At 40.3% G+C, this 17650-nt stretch overlaps 1 protein-coding gene and 1 pseudogene across 1 annotated transcript; both read left to right on the forward strand.

Annotated features, from left to right (window-relative positions):
- Positions 1 to 1613: 1613 nt before the first annotated feature.
- On the forward strand, positions 1614 to 12560 carry LOC139195097 (uncharacterized; annotated as a pseudogene).
- Positions 12561 to 14738: 2178 nt separating this feature from the next.
- Positions 14739 to 16526, forward strand: LOC139195204 (peroxidase 9-like). Its single transcript, XM_070820350.1, has 4 exons — positions 14739 to 15013; positions 15094 to 15285; positions 15389 to 15554; positions 16062 to 16526. Exons 1-4 carry the CDS (start codon positions 14759 to 14761, stop codon positions 16409 to 16411), a joined length of 963 nt encoding a protein of 320 aa, XP_070676451.1. The 5' UTR covers positions 14739 to 14758; the 3' UTR covers positions 16412 to 16526.
- Positions 16527 to 17650: the final 1124 nt, after the last annotated feature.

Genomic DNA, 17650 nt, shown 5'->3' on the forward strand with positions numbered 1-17650 from the left:
CTGAGGGACCACGGAGACTGGCATTGGGCCGAGAGGGAGTTATCTCATGGTGAAGGCCATAGAGATTCAGGTGCAGGCATTGGGCCGGGAGATATTATTATTCGGTGCACTCACTAGCAGCACAACTTGTGTTATGCTTCCTGATATGATTTTCTGAGATTGATTTGCAGATGGATATATGAATTGTTTTATGGCATGCTAGAGTTAAAAGCTTATCTCTTATTATTCTAGTAGTTTTCATTATTAAACTGTGGGGGTTAGTATGTTCATAACTGTTTTCGTACTATGTATGTATATAAACTTGGTCCACTCACCCCTGTTTTGCGCCCCCATTCGGGACTTAGGATCAAGGCACATAATCCCGTCATCAAGGCACTTCCGCAGCGGTATCTTCGAGTCCTCTCGGAGTAGGACCCATCTTTTTGTTTCATTTAATTTTATCTTAATTCTTTTAGTGATTAGGTTTAGTTGTGTGCTCTGAACACCTTCCTAAATTGTTAATTCATTATTTTTAAATTCATAACCCGTATTTATTCCTTATTCTCAGCTTTTGCATTTAATAAATGGTTTTCTTCACCCTCGGGTGTCGGCCAGCACGTGCCTACCCTGGTATTCCGGGAATATCGGGGCCTGGGGCGTGTCAGAAAGACTTTGTTCAACGGTTTTGTGCGTATCTAGTGGTCATTATATATATGTCTTGGGGTGGGTGTTGTAGGATCCTTCGGGCGATTAATACTTTATATGCCTTCGGGTGGGTGTTGTAGAAACGTGCGGGCGATTGATATTTGTGAAGAAAGTGTTCTGAAGGAAGAGTTCTATGTTCTGCCTTCGAGCGATTATGATACCACTAGTTAGCACACTTTATACGAGATATGATTTATGACAATTTTTATGGCATGCTAGGGTTTTCGGAAAACCTATTACATATTATGCTATGAGTTTTCATAAAACTTTGGGGGTTAGTATGTTGATAATTGTTTCAGTATTATATATATATATTAACTTGGTCCACACATGTTTGTTTTGTGCCCCCTCAGGACATAGGAACGAGGACTACGATCCGACGTATGAGGCATTCCCATACCAATGACATCGTGTTATCTCCTCTGCTTTGACCACTCTTATAATAATACCTTCCGTTGTAATTTGATTTAGAATATGCTCTGAACATGCCATGCATCATCATTGTGAATTCATTGATGGCAGTTGAATATTATTTATATCACTATCTTCACGTTATGAATTGTCACATCTTATTATCTTGCTACAATTTAGGTGCATGTTTCACATGTTCTCAAGATTTGCATTCATTAAATGGCTTGCGTCACCTTCGGGTTTCGGCCAGCACGTGGCCATCCCGATGTCCCTCAGAAATCGGGATCGGAGCGTGTCATACTGTTGAGAGTTATCCCACATCGGTAAGGGACAATGTTTGTTATGTGCTTATATGGTCTTGGGTTACTCCCCATATTGCCAATTGGTTTTATGGTAGAACCTTTACTTTCTTCATGGTATCAGAGCATGTTGTCCCACGTGTGAAACCAAACGGCCACATGAGCTCCACGTCACCCTGTTATGTTGATCCATGTGTTAGGCTAAAAAACTCGACACACATGAGGGGAAGTGTTGAGAATGAGTCCCATATTGATGGGAAGAGGGACCTTGCATGGGCTTATAAGAGATTGGGCTACTTCCCATATTGCCAATTGGTTTTATGGTGGAACCTCAACTTTCTTCACCTACAAGATATTCAATTCAAGCATAGGAATGGAAGGGAGGTCAGTCTCATGCTTTCTTTCTTTCTCATTGTACTGTGTTAATTGTGAGATTATGTTTGTTTCTTGAGAAAAAGATAGAATATGTGATTTGGGAATAACCATGTTTTGGCCAAATTTAAACGGATTAGTTTGGGGGGAGAATTATTTGTGGTAACTTGGGGGTAAAAGTCCTAGTTTTGATTGATGTTGGGAAGGCTGAGCACTCTCTTTTGTGTTTCTTCATTGTCATTTTTCGCCTGGTTTTCGAAGAAAAAACTTACATTGTGGGTGTTGAGCACAAGCGCAATACAGCGGATTAATTTGGCGTGGAGGAATCACTCAAGGAATTGACTCAGCTAGCTGATACTGCTGGACTTATGGTTGTTGGTTCCACGTATCAAAAGTCAGTAGTTTTTTATGCCTTCGTGTTTCTTTGCTAGTATAGTGCTGTTCAACCTACTTGCTAGTCTGTGTGCTCAATTATTTGATGCTGATCACCTAGCTTCAAATTGCTAATGCCCATATGTAATGCAGACTCGTTTCTCCAAACTCAAGGACATACATTGGATCCGGCAAGGTTGCAGAAATCAAGAGCAAAATTAACGCATTGGTAGTTGAGAATGTGATATTTGATGATGAGCTCTCAGCAGGGTATGAAACATGACTTTATAGTTATTACGTACATGCTTATGGTCACTGTAGATGAGACTGACTCCCTTTCCCCCGCATCATTCAATTTCTGTTTAAATTTTATTTTCTCCAAGAACCTTTCAAGCACTACTATGTTTAAAGTTTTTGTCCTTGTATTCAAATTTTACTGTGCGTTTGCGCAATTTGGAAAAGGCTTTTGGTGGGGAGGTTAGAGTTTGTGATTGCACTGCCCTCGTTCTGGATATTTTAACCAGCGGGCTGCAACACATGAAGCAGCTTTACAGGTAATTTATCATTGTGCTTTTAATTCTAGGTAATAATTTGTTTCGTTATATTTGAATATACGACAACAGCTTACTTGGTACAGTTGTAGTAACTAGTAACGTAATAACAAAATACAAATTTTCCAGAATTATCATGCAGACAATATTTCATTTGTGATCTTCTAGGTTGCATCGGCACAAATGGAATACCAGTTACCTCGGCTAACAAAAATGTGGACCTATCTTGAGCGTCAAGCTGGAGGACAGGTTAAGGGGATGGGAGAGAAGCAAATTGAACTGGTTAAGCGTATCTGACGCACTCAAGCAAAGCCCTTCAATTGAATCGACAATATTCCAGTAATTCATTGCATGATAGAGATGGATGTTTATCGTAATGTGGAGCCGTTCTATAGCATTTGTTGATTACAAACTAAAACGAAGATTTTTGTCTGGAAATTGATTCGCTGTAAGTATGTCTCTAATGCTAGATTGGTGTCCTTAAGGAGGAGTTAGAATCTGTCCGAAAGCATAGAAAGCAGTATCGTAATCAGCGCCTTTCGGTACCTGTCCCTGTAGTATCTTTGGTCAGTAAATACTTTGACATTGTGGAATCCACATTTATTTGGTGGTGATTTTTAGTTTCTGCCCGGTTTTGCATGTTTTGCTCTGAGAAACTAGGTTGGGTACACCAATGCTGGCAATAGTACTCTTTTAAATCAGTTGACTGGAGCCAATGTGATTGTGAGGATCGATTATTTGCAACCCTAGATCTAACCACAAGAAGAGTTGAGGTAGCTTGATCATACTCTGGCAGATTTCTTATTACATGATCATGAGTTATCTACCATATAAACAACTGAAAAGTCAGAGAAGCAAAATTTTGATTTTGATGTAGTACTGAAGAGAAACTCCGTCTGTGTAAGTTTATCTTACATTGCCGGTCCAAAGCCCGGATAAAGGAGGAAGGGGAGGGCGTCAGGTAGTCGACAACCGGCATTCATTGGTTACGTCAAATCCTTATGAAAATGAATCCAGAATGAAATCACGCTAAAGCTAGGGCGTCACCCGTAAGTGGCGTGCTGTGTGGCCTGAACACAGTGATAAGTGAGCAAGGGTCGCTGTATCTCCATCGGCACCCGGATGCAATGTTAAATGAGCAAGGGGGCCATAGAAACTTATTTTCGAACGACTCTGCTCAAAGTTGTTTGGGAGCATATGCTCCTATCAATTTTACACAGGACACACAAAAGAAGTACTTTGATCCTATTAGATGGGGGAGGGTGAAGAAGCTAGGACAGAAAGGTAGAGTTCAAGAGAGTAGAATGTGTTTAGGAACGTGGAATATAGGAACCTTAACGGGAAAATCTATGGAAGTAGTGGAAGTTATGGTGAGGAGAAGGATAAATATTATGTGCCTACAAGAAACTAAGTGGGTTGGTCTTAAGGCAAAGGATCTAGAAAACTCAAGGTTTAAACTTTGGTATTCGGGCACAAATAAAACGAGAAACGGTGTTGGCATCATTGTGGACAAGACCTTGACACAAGATGTTGTAGATGTCAAGAAGGTAGGAGATAGAATCATAGCAATCAAGATTGTAATAGGACAAGAACTCATCAATGTGATTAGTGCGTACGCACCTTAAGTAGGGTTGGATACGAGTTCGAAGGAGAAATTTTGGGAAGACCTTGGAGACTTGGTACAAGGAATTGCTCAGACGAAGAAGTTATTTATAGGAGGATATTTAAATAGACACGTGGGCAGGGAGACAGGCAACTATGGAAGTTTTCATGGTGGCCATGGTTTTGGAGAGAGAAACGAGAATGGGGAAGCTATCTTGGATTTTGCAATGGCATATGATCTCTTATTAGCCAACACCTTCTTTAAGAAGAGAGAAGAACATGTGATCACCTACAAAAGTAGGTCGTCAAAAACACAAATAAATTTTCTTCTAATGAGGAAATGGGATCGTATAACTTGTAAGGAATGCAAAGTTATACTGGGAGAGAGCTTGGCTAATCAACATCGCTTGTTGGTGATGGATGTACATATCAAAAGAGTGAGAAAAAAGAACAAGACTTGGAAGTGCCCAAGTACTAGATGGTGGAATCTAAAAGGAGAAAAACAGGTCATTTTCAAAGAGAAAGTAATCACCCAGTGTGTGTGGGATAGAGAGGAGGAAGCTAGCCAAATGTGGGATTCCATGGCTAGTTGTATCCGAAAAGTAGCAAAAGAGGTATTAGGAGAGTCCAAGGGCTTTGCTCCACACCAAAAGGAATCTTGGTGGTGGAATGAGGAGGTACAAACAAAGGTGAAGGCTAAGAAGGAATGTTGTAAAGCCTTATACAAGGATAGGACCAATGAAAATGGTGAAAGGTATAGAAGAGCGAAGCAAGAGGCAAAGAAAGCTGTGAGAGAAGCTAAGTTAGCGGCTTATGATGATATGTATAAGCAACTAGATACCAAAGAAGGAGAGTTTGATATCTATAAACTAGCTAGAGTAAGGGAAAAGAAGACAAGTGACCTAAACCAAGTGAGGTGCATCAAGGATGAGGATGGAAAAGTTCTTGCTACAGAGAACGCGGTCAAAGACAGATGGAGATGTTATTTTCATAATCTTTTCAATAAAGGACATGAAAGGATTACTTCTTTAGGGGAGTTGAGTAACTCAGAAGAATGTAGAAACTACTCATTTTATCGTCGAATCAGGAAGGAAGAAATGGTTGTAGCTTTGAAGAAGATGAAGCATAGAAAAGCAGTGGGCCCAGACGATATACCGATTGAAGTGTGGAAAGTCTTGGGAGAGACACGTATAGCATGACTCACTGACCTTTTCAATAGGATTTTGAAAACGAAGAAGATGTTAAATGAGTGGCGAAAGAGCACTTTGGTGCCTATCTACAAGAATAAGGGCGACGTACAAAATTGCATGAACTATAGGGGTATTAAGCTCTTGAGTCATACAATGAAGCTCTAGGACAGAGTCATTAAGCATAGATTGAGGCAAGAGACACGGGTTTCGAACAACCAATTCGGGTTCATGCCAGGGCGCTCAACCATAGAGGCAATCTATCTCTTACGAAGATTGATAGAAAGATATAGAGATGAGAAAAAGGATTTACACATGGTCTTTATAGATTTGGAAAAAGAGTATGATAGGGTCCCAAGAGACATTCTTTGGAGGATTTTAGAGAAGAAATGAGTACGAGTAGCATATATCCAAGCTATAAAGGATATGTATGAAGGAGCAAAGACTGCCGTAAGAACTCATGAAGGACAAACCGAAAGCTTCCCCATAACTATAGGATTACATCAAGCCTCATCCTTAAGTCCTTACCTTTTTGCGTTGGTAATGGATGAATTAATAGGACATATTCAATATGATATTCCTTGATGTATGCTTTTCGTAAACGATATAGTGTTGATAGATGAAACTCAGGAAGGGGTAAATGCGAAGCTTAACCTTTGGAGAAAAGTGTTTGAATCTAAAGGTCTTCGCCTAAGCCGATCAAAGACAGAATATATGGAGTTTAAGTTCAGTGCAAATGGAGGCCAAAATGAGTTAGGGGTGAGGATCGGAGATCAGGAAATACCAAAGAGCGACCGTTTTCGCTACGTAGGATCTATCTTGGAAAAGAACGGAGAATTAGATGGAGATCTCAACCATAGAATACAAGTTGGATGGATGAAGTGGAAGAGTGCATCCGGCGTGTTGTGTGACCGTCGTATGCCACTGAAGCTCAAGGGAAAATTTTATAAGACGACAATAAGGCTGGCGATGCTGTATGGCACAGAATGTTGGGTGGTGAAGCATCAACACGTACACAAAATGGGTGTAGCAGAGATGAGAATGCTTCGTTGGATATGTGGGCACACGAGAAATGATAAGATTAGGAATGAGGATATCCGAGGTAAAGTAGGAGTAGCCGAAATTGTAGGAAAGCTGAGAGAAAATTGGTTACGGTGGTTTGGACATGTGCAAAGAAGGCCTACTGACGCTCCGGTTAGAAGATGCGACTACGGAACAGAGGTTCAGGGCCGAAGGGGTAGAGGAAGACCTAGAAAATCTTTGGAAGAGACTCTAAGAAAAGACTTAGAGTACTTGGATCTAACGGAGGACATGACACAGGACCGAGCATAATGGCGTTCTAAGATTCATATAGTCGACCCCACTCAGTGACTTGGATTTTTCAAGTCTCCAACCGAGAAGTTTTCCTCACTCGGGAAATTAAGGGAATACTACCTCAACCTACATGCTCCACTCATAAAGCTTCAACATACAAGCTTCAACAAAAGAAAAATTCAAAGAACTTAGTGAAGAAGGCTTTGGTGTATTTAACACAATATGTTGAAATCAAGCAAAGCTTATTTATTGATATCTCCGATAAGTTACAAATATGTACATATACATGAGTCAAAATAAACAAACAAGAGGGAGCCTTCACAAAGGTTGCTTAGGAGAAGTTTCAGCAGTCGGTAGAGCCCCAAAAAGAGAAGGCACCGGAGGGGGATCATTCGGAGCCTCAGTATTGGACAGAACCCTAGAAGGATGAGGCATCGTAGGTTGATCATTTGGAGCTTCATTACGCGGTACAGCCCTAGAAAACGAAGGCAATAAATGCCTTTGGAACAAACCCACAAACCTTTGATGATCAAGTAAAATCTGACCATTAGATTTCTTCATCTGGTCAAGCTTCCTCTTCATGTTTGTAGCATAGTCATGTGCGAGCCGGTGCAGCTGTTTATTCTCATGTTTGAGCCCTCTAATCTCCTGTTGAGACTCATCACTTCAGCCGCCAATGATTCAACTTGGCGAGTTCGAGCAAATAGGCGTTGGGCCATATTAGACACAGAACCTGCACACTGAACACTGAGAGCCAGAGAATCCTTAACAGCCAACTCATCAGACCGTTTGGAAAGTAGTCTATTATCTTAGGGAGTGAAAAGGTTCCTGGCCACCACCGCAGCGGTCATATCATTCTTCATCACGGAATCCCCAACGATAAGAGGACCAGTAGGGGATAAGAAGGATGAGCGTCATATATTGTCTGGAGAAGGCGTGGCTGCCTCTTCAACAAGGTTCAAGTCAAAACGACGGTCGGAAGGGCCAGACATTTTCAAATGTGTTGAAGAGAGAAGAGGTCGGACAAATCAAGATATTAGAAGTGCAAGAATAGAGCTTCTACTGGTAGAGATTCAAGTGTGCTTTGGAACTTAATGCCAGCCTCTATAAAATTCTGCACTCGACGGAGCTTCAGAAATCGAAGAGGCGCCTGCTCAGAAATCGAAGAGGTGTTTGCTTTCTCAAAAGCTGGGCTGCTCAAAGACCACGAGGGCCGATCTTAGAAATCGAATCGAATACACGTTTGCTTTCTCAAAAGCTGGGCTGCTCAAAGACCGCGAATGCCGATCTCAGAAATCGAAAAGACACCTGTTTTTTCAACCTTGTCAGCACCTGTCACATGCACACTCAGCTTCGTGGAAATTACGGGCATTCTATCGAAGATTTCTGGTGAAGTAGAAAGCACGTGAATCTTACTGTTCAATAATCCATTTTCCACACGCAATATCAGCTCATGGGTACCATAGATAACTTTGCCAAAGATCACTGACAAAGTTTAGACGCGTGAAGTTTGCAGCTTCCACTATATCGCTATGACCAAGAAGGGTAAAAGAATAGCAAAGAAACAGCACTAACAAAGTTTAGACACATAAATTTTGAAGGTCTAGCTACCATATTATTACCCACAAAGGTAAAGGAACAGCACCACTGCTGGATAATTGGAAAGTCCCTGTGTGTCAACCTCTGTGCTCCATGGCAAGGTAGACTAGTAAACATGCCCAACCTTTACTCACATTCGAGAAAACACTCCCAACAAGATTGCTTGCTCCAAAATCGAAAAGGCACCGTCCTCCGAATCTCGAGAGCCAGACTCCTAACATGCTTACTTTCTCAAAAATCGAAGAGACACCACTCTCCGAATCTCGAGAGCCAGACTCCCAGCAGGATTGCTTTCTCAAAAATCGAAGAGGCATCGTTCTTCGAATCTCAAGAGCCAGATCCCCGACAGAATTGTTTGTTCAAAAACCGAAGAGGCACCGCTTTCTCAACTTCGAGAGCCAGATCTCCTTGGATAAAACTTGTCTGTAACTTCACACGCAACATCAGCTTTCCAGATACCACATACCACTTTTTCAAAGTGCTCTGACAGAGTTAAAACACGTGAAGCTGGAAGCTCCCACTACTGTGCTATGACCAAGCAGGGTAAAGGAATAACATTACTACTTGTTGTTAGGGATACTCCTATATATGTCGACCTTCATCCTCAACTGACAGGTTGCAAAAATCCTCAACCTTTCCTCATATCTGAGAGGACACTCCCAACAAAGCCTCTTGAAATACTCAGTTTTCTTTCCCCCCGATAATACCTCTGTAAAAAAGCTACACCAGAGCAAGAATATCTCATATCATCAGGGTTAAAAGCAAGAGTATCTCATATCATGCTTTTTCCCTGTCTTTTCCTTTGGCCTTGTTCTTACCTGCAAGATAAGGAGAAAGAAAGCAATCAGTCAGCACTTGGAATCAAGCTTCCAGTCAGGAACTGACTGCCTGGAACCCCTTACCTGATTACTTACCTGGCATTGCTCTCGAGTACTCATCTTCAACATCTTATGCTTCCAGAGAAGATACCACATCTGCCTGAGGAACAGATAGGGCAAGTGAGAAGGATACAAGGAAGCATGTGGAGACAAACGTAACAGAACACGTGCCGATACATCCACTACTTTGTCAACAGCAAAAGTATCCCATATCAGCAGGGTCGAACGTACTCTAGATTTGATGGACTTGTTTTAACTCTCAAATTCTTCAGTCGGCCTTATACTCTGGAGGAAACCAGAAAACCCTCTAGCCCAGTTCAAGAATAAGCCTGTGGAAAGTTACTTCTTCAAAAGCAAAAGTATCTCATATCATCTCTTCTCATTTTTCTTCTCTTTATCCTTCATGCTGCCTGCAAGATAGGGAGAATGAGAACAATCAGCCGGAACTCGAAATCAAACTTCTAATCTGGGACTGATTGCTTGGAGCTCTGATTGCTTACCTTGTCTGTCACCTCTTTCAGCAGATCCCCTAGCTTGGTGACTTGAGGGACTCCTACTACATGGTTTGTATCGCGCTTGACCAAGCCTGAAACTACATGCAAGCTTCAAGTGAAATTGATACATTACCTTGTGCATCTCCACCAGTTAAAGATACCACCCCTAGATGGAGGAAGAGTACTTCCAGAGAAGATGCCACATCTACCTATGAGACAGATAAGGCAAGTGAAGACGATACCACACTTCGGTAGTTAGAAGTTTCGTGATTACGAGATCATTCTCCCATAATATTTCCTAATGTCATTTGTACTAAATCATTCACTTGTACTCACTAAAGGAGAGTTTGAGCCTATGTACTTGTGTAAACCCTTCACATTTAATGAGAACTCCTCTATCCTGTGGACGTAACCAATCTGGGTGAACCACGTACATCTTGTGTTTGCTTTCCTATCTCTATCCATTTACATACTTATCCACACTAATGACCGGAGCAATCTAGCGAAGATCACAAACTTAATTTTTTCTGTTGTACCAAAGTCCTCACTGATTTTGTGCATCAACAATCCTTAAGTCCTTAATGGATGAGTTAACAAGACATATTCAAGATGATACTCCTTGGTGCATGCTTTTCGTAAACGATATAGTGTTGATAGATGAAACTCGGGAAGGGGTAAATGCGAAGCTTAACCTCTCGAGAGAAATGTTGGAATCTAAAGGTCTTCGCCTAAGCCGATCAAAGACAGAATATATGGAGTGCAAGTTTAGTGCAAATGGAGGCCAAAATGAGTTAGGGGTGAGGATTGGAGATCAGGAAATACCAAAAAGCGACCGTTTTCGCTACCTAGGATCTATCTTGCAAAAGAACGGAGAATTAGATGGAGATCTCAACCATAGAATACAAGCTGGATGGATGAAGTGGAAGAGTGCATCTGACGTGTTGTGTGACCGTCGTAGGCCACTGAAGCTCAAGGGAAAATTTCATAGGACGGCAATAAGGCTGGCGATGCTGTATGGCACAGAATGTTGGGCGGTGAAGTATCAACACGTACACAAAATGGGTGTAGCGGAGATGAGGATGCTTCGTTGGATGTGTGGGCACACGAGAAAGGATAAGATTAGGAATGAGGATATCCGAGGTAAAGTAGGAGTAGCCGAAATTGAAGGAAAGATGAGAGAAAATCGGTTACGGTGGTTTGGACATGTGCAAAGAAGGCCTACTGACGCTCTAGTTCGAAGATGTGACTACGGGACAGAGGTTCAAGGCCGAAGGGGTAGAGGAAAACCTAGGAAAACTTTGGAAGAGACCCTAAGAAAAGACTTAGAGTACTTGGATCTAACGGAGGATATGACACAAAACCGAGCGCAATGGCGTTCTAGGATTCATATAGCCGACCTCACTTAGTGGGAAAAGGCTTTGTTGTTGTTGTTGTTGTTGTATGTAGTACTGAACAGGCTTCAGGGGTTGCATGAAATTTGGTTAACATGCTATACAACCTTTGATTCTCCACTGACAATGAACTACTTTAGGTCCTATTCCCCAGAATTTGGGCTCCATCAGTTAAGAGTTTCTTCTCACAAATACTGTTGGTTTCATTCAGAAGTTACCAACTACAGTGGTAAGATGCTTGTACAATTTATTCATGAATATGCTACCGTGGAGTTTAATTTTTCTGTCTCCTACTGTTCATTTTCAACTGCATTGCAAGAAAAATGTTTCGACGAATGTCAGTCAAGCTGATCATGTCTTGCACTTCTTTCCACTAACTGATCTTACAGGTTGCTGCCTTCAGAGCAACACTGGAGGAGATATCAGAGTCATCATTGTTGTATGTGGTGGATATCAGGTACAATATATTTGGAAACCTTTGAAATGATGCATTCGTGATGGAGAACATTGTTACCTTATTAGATGTTGATATCAACTTCAGTCATCCACTGGCTGAGCAACAGGTAAAAGCTGTAGACAAAGTTTTGTCAGAACTAGACGTGTCTGCAATTCCAAAGTTGCTGGTGTGGAACAAGGTACAGTGAATGTACAGTGAATTTCCTTGATGGCTCAGTTATTAATCCGTGAGGAACTCTATTTTTATCATCATATCTGTGAATTCTGTGGTGGTGGTTGTTCGTTTATTTGCGTGGAGTTCGCATGGGTCTTCTTTTATAAATACTGATGATCATGAACCGGGTTTCATTCGTGAAGCGTATACACAAGATTGATGATACACGACTAATATTTTGCAGGCTGATAAGTTAAGTGATCCTGAAAGCATAAAGTTTAAAGCAGAAATGAGAAATGATGTAGTTTGCATATCTGCTCTGGCCCTCTGGGTGGTGAGGGCATAAATAAGCTGCAGAAAAAATTGAAGGTACGAGGGCTTGTTTCACTGTCCACTTTTGATACTCGAGAGTTGAGTCTGTACTTACATGAAGTGACAGCAATATGTTGCTTAACAGGACTCTATGGTATGGGTGGAAGCCTTGATCCCGCTCAAGGAAGGGGAGCTTCTTAGACCATACATAAGGTTGGAATGGTGGAGAGAACGGTAAGTATGCAGTGGATGTTGATTTTTAGGTAAACTTTTTGGTATGTGAGTATGATAGACGATATCCGACCCTTGCAAAGCAGGAAGCTTTTGTTGGCTTGGGTACGTGCATGCGTCTCAGTTTCATTATCGTTCTAAACATTTTGTATATTTATAGGAATATACGGACAAAGGAACGCTGATAAAGGCACACGTACCGCTGTGGTATGCAAGGTTACTAACACCAATGAGGCAACTGTGCATATCATGATCGCAATTTTATTCATCGACAGTCCATTGTAATTCTTCTGTACATATGTAGCATACCATCTTTCTGTCCGGTGTAAAATACTAACTAACTTTGTATCTTGTCCGATTAGTTGATGCAGCACGAAGCAAGAGGGAAACATAAACCCTCGTAGAACATTTTTTTTTCTGAAATCCACGAGAGTTTGAAAGAAAACCCAAAGGTTACTTTGATTAATCGATGATTGAATGATTACACTGTAACATCCAAAGGCTTTAAATAAACTGACTACAACTCCTAAAACAACTCAAATGACTGAAGTAAATAAAATGGTATTAGACATTAATCCAGTTGTAACTCAAATGTCCAAATTTTATTGCGAAAATTAAAACTACATTTGGAGGCTGAAACGACTTCGGACAACCAAAATTCATCATACGTCACAGAGAAGCGATAAATTTGAATTGTGTCATCATTCCCTTTCCAAAAAAATATCATGGGCCCAAATTTGCGCTCCGGACACCAAATGTGCAAATTTCCATTGCGTCACTTTACCTTCGGTCCATTTTCTCTTCAATTCATTTGGTCATTTGTTGTGTGTCATTATTTTTCTTACTAGCATCTCAAAATGTGCAGCCTTTCACTTTTTGCATCTTATTGTTTTAAGTTATCGAGTTCACACGAGTTACCGTGTGGTTTGTTTGATGTACATCGCGGCAGGCAGAAGACACTGTCCAAACGTAGGTTTTCTGTATATAGCAGCCGAACCCTAATCATCGTGATTGAATCAATCAAACTTACCTAAAATCACAAATATGAAACAATTTCGAGGAGTTGTGCTATCATCTAGTCATGTTGTTCATCTTCTGCAAAACTGAAGCTGCAGTGGTATACGGTTCAAAGTTGAAGCTATTTCCAATTTTAGTCTGTTTAGCTGCTAATGGCATTTTCATAGGTCACCCTCATCTATACCCTAAACCCAATATTCAAACCGCGTTGGGATTTTGCCCAGCGTAAGAAACAGTGAGGAAACTTCATACGTATCCCTAAAATGGGATGGGTATTTTAAGCCTTGCGATGGTCCATTTCCTCTTTTAATCCATTCAGCCATTTGTTCCATATCATTAGTTTTCCTACTAGCATCTTAATTATTGTTTTAAGTTCTTGAGTTCACACAAGTTACCGTATGGTTTGTTCGATGTACATGCAAATCACACCTGGCAGAAGACACTGTCCAAACGTAGGTTTTCTGTATATAGCAGTCGAACCCTAATCATGGTGATTGAATCAATCACACTTACCTGAAATCACAAATACGAAACCATTAGTCCAATCAATCTTAAATCCATTTTGAGAAGTTGAGCTGTCACCTAGTCATGTTGTTTATCTCCTGCAAAACTGAAGCTCCAGTGGTATTTGGTTCAAAATTGAAACTATTCCAACTTTAGCATGTTTACCCGCTAATGGCATTTTCACAAATAAATTAATAGGTCATCCTATCTATACCCTTAACCCTATATTGAAATCGCGTTGGGATTTCTGCCCACGCGGGAGAAGTAGTGAAGAAACTTCGTACGCCTAAAATGTGACGCCAAAATAGGTATCATATTAGTAGAAAGCCTAAACCACTAGCGCTGGAAGGAAACTTTGATATTACCTTACACATTTTAATATATGTACACATGTAAAAAAAATTTGGGGCCCTGTGCGTAAAGAAAATTTGAGGGCTTTGTGTGGTGGTACCTTTTCCACACCCTCATGGCTGTCTCTGTAGTGCAGGAAAGTTATCCTCAGGAACAGAGTATAGAAAAGGTTTTCAGTAATAGCGTCTAACTTGAGTAGCTCTCATACCGCATGAAAAAAAAAAAGTAAGGTTAGGTGGAACCAAAACTCAACTATCGTATGCTTTTGTAGGAAATGCCTACAAATGATGTGGTGATGACACCCCTACCCCTTTTTTTCCTCTTTTAAGAGCATTGCATATTGATTGATTAAAGTGATGCAAACTCTATTAGCCAAAAGGGAAGAAAAACAAAATGTCAGAGAAATATTCTTTCTTGGAGCAGGTGACACCAGAGAATAAGTTTGACAATGTGAAAAGGTCTTTATCCACAGTAGTTGGGAGTGGTTCCATTTCTTCCATTAGTTCACCTCTATAAATTAACTAGACACCATGCAGTGAGAGTAAAACATACACTCGAAGCCTTGGAATTGAATTATCAATGGCAGTTTTCAGAGGAACTTTCTTAGGTCTTGTAGTTCTGACATTGGTGGTCTCAGCCACGCTCCCCGCTGCTCACCTGGAGGGTCCCAACTTTGGGTCGAGTGAACCTCACGGTCTTTTCCCACAGTTCTATCAATCGTCGTGCCCTCCGGTTGACAACATTGTCATCTCCGTGTTACAGCAGGCCATCGAGAAGGATCCCCGGGTGGCAGCCTCTTTGATAAGGCTTCACTTCCACGATTGCTTTGCTCAGGTTCGTTTTGATCAAAACTTACTTTGCAATGTCAATAAAATATGCATGCCTAAGGCTTATATGATATGATTGGACGACAGGGTTGTGACGCCTCGGTGCTACTAGACAACAGTACGACAATACGGAGCGAAAAAGGGGCAAAAACAAACGTGAATTCTCTGAGAGGGTTTGAAGTGATCGATGAGATCAAGGCCAAACTAGAAGAAGCATGTCCCCTGACTGTGTCATGCGCTGACATTGTCGCTCTTGCTGCTAGGGGATCCACCGTACTAGTAAGCAAACTAATTAGCCCTAACTATTACTTAATTATGACTTATTTAATTTACTAATAAGTGATCAACTTATTTGGTGTATGTATGTGGTGCAATGGAACAGAGCGGTGGACCTGATTGGGTGTTGCCACTAGGAAGAAGGGACTCCAAAACTGCAAGCGTGGAAATCTCTGAGAGAAACATTCCAGCACCAAAACCCGATCTCTCAGCCCTAACAGCCGCCTTCGAGCGACAAGGTCTTGAAGAAACTGACCTAGTTGCTCTCTCAGGTACCCAATAATTACTCAATTTTCTCCTTTGTAGTCATATTATATATAAGCGATCCCTCAACTCCCAATAATTACTCAATTTTCTCCTTTGTAGTCATATTATATATAAGCGATCCCTCAACTTCATACGCTCTTCTGATTTTCCTTTCGACTTTCAAGTTAGTTTTGAGCTTTCTAATATTTGTCCTATGTTGTCAAAAGTGTTAAAATTTTCAGACAAATTGATGGTTATTTTTGTCCATTCAAATGGGCAAAAAGAATAGAAAATTTATTGAATTTGACAACTAGGCACAAATTCAAGACTAAAGAGACTCGAAACGAATTGAAAGTTTATTGGCAAACTGAAAGATGCTTATGAGAAAGTGAAACACTTTGGCTTTTAGTTAGGATGTGACACTATTATTAGTAGTGTAAAACTAACTTGTTTCACGAATCACGACCATCTAAACGCGACACAAATTCAAGTTGAACATTTATGGTATTTTTATATAAACAATATCAATGCAGGAGGGCATACAATTGGCTTCGCAAAGTGTTTGTTCGTCAGGCAGACTCGGAAATCAGTTTGCCCTAGAAGAGATAGCGACAACACACCTGCTCCCTTGGACTTTGTTTCCCCTACAAGGTTCGACAACAGCTACTTCAAGCTTATACTTGGGGGACATGGACTACTCCCGTCAGACCAAGTGCTTCTGACTGGGAATGGAAGGCAAGCAGCTGAGCTGGTGAAAACCTATGCAGCTAATGAGAGCTTATTCTTTCAGCAGTTTGCCAAGTCCATGGTTAAGATGGGGAACATTAATCCTCTCACTGGATTAAAGGGACAAGTCCGGAAGAATTGTCGCCGCGTTAATTAAGTTATTTACTAGCTAATTCAGTTTATGTGTATGCTTAAACTTTAAACTAAATAAGATACCTTTTGGTTTTAGCTTTTTAAATGTTTCTGGAAATAAAACATGAACTAGTTAAGAACTTTCTTAATTGCCCCTTTAAATCATTTGTACTTTTCTTTCTTCATGGTTGATTGATGCCTTTCCCAGGAACATATACATGTTCTTGCTTTAGATTTTCGTACTTACAACTCAACATTTCTGGATAAAACTCATTCACCTTTAAAAATCCACTATAAGCCCAAATTTAAAATCTACAACCACATCGAAACAGTATTGATCTATTAATACAATTTATTTACACTCATGTCACTCGTACTTTAGGGTCCGTTTTTCAAATTCTTAAATTTATGCCAAATTAAAAGTACTAGAAAAAATGAAATAAAATATATAAACTATTTGCATTAATTGTATCCATGTCATACCAGAAACTTACATTTTTTTGTGATATATTTTGTAGTAATTTTATCCATATTAATTGGTAGGTAAATTAGTTCGTTCCAATTATTGAAAAAATTTAAAACAAAATACAACACCTATATTATATATTTTGAATCAAATAACATTGCTTTAACTCGTACGTAAATTATTTTGTTCCAATTATTAAAAAAAATTCAAAAAAAAGACTACACCTGTATTATATATTTACGGAATGAATGCGTAAGGCTCAATGTTGTATATATAAATTGATTTGTATTAGATGGCAGTTGAAACGAACGAAGTTTTGGTGATTGGAATCGGCCTTTTTGTCAGTTGTTTGCTGCTCCAATGCGAACAAGCTGATGGAAAAGAACATATAGTGGGGCTGTCTATGCTGCAAATCATTTATGTCGAAAACAGCATCATCAGTGTGTTTTCTGACGTCCCCGAAATGATCAAATCTGCATAACTACCTTGCAAATTCATGTCAGATGGCGCAAAAAATATGAAAACCAGGATCTACTTGTTTGCATGTAAAAAGAATTTCCTTTCCTTCTGGACGCCGAAACGACGCCCTTTGTTCTTCAGTTTTTACATTGTATACGGCTCTAACTTGTATGGAAGAAAAAAATTTCAACTTCATGAGTTCAACTCTACTGAATATTTTGCTTTGCACTACTCTGATTTGCATGAACGAAGGGGAATGTAACCGGAAACCACACTGTTCTGACCAAGCCAAACCCGTAAAATTGAAACGGGCTTTAGGTTTAAAAAGTTTCACTTTTG

Source organism: Malus domestica, chromosome 04 (assembly GCF_042453785.1).
Source record: "Malus domestica chromosome 04, GDT2T_hap1".
Classification (NCBI taxonomy): Eukaryota; Viridiplantae; Streptophyta; class Magnoliopsida; order Rosales; family Rosaceae; genus Malus; species Malus domestica.

Excerpts from the sequence above, each read along its gene's own strand:
- LOC139195204 (XM_070820350.1), top strand. The coding sequence starts at position 14,759 with ATGGCAGTTTTCAGAGGAACTTTCTTAGGTCTTGTAGTTCTGACATTG. Across the intron at positions 15,014-15,093 it reads TCCACGATTGCTTTGCTCAG|GGTTGTGACGCCTCGGTGCT; the intron begins GTTCGTTTTGAT and ends ATTGGACGACAG. Across the intron at positions 15,555-16,061 it reads TGACCTAGTTGCTCTCTCAG|GAGGGCATACAATTGGCTTC; the intron begins GTACCCAATAAT and ends ATATCAATGCAG.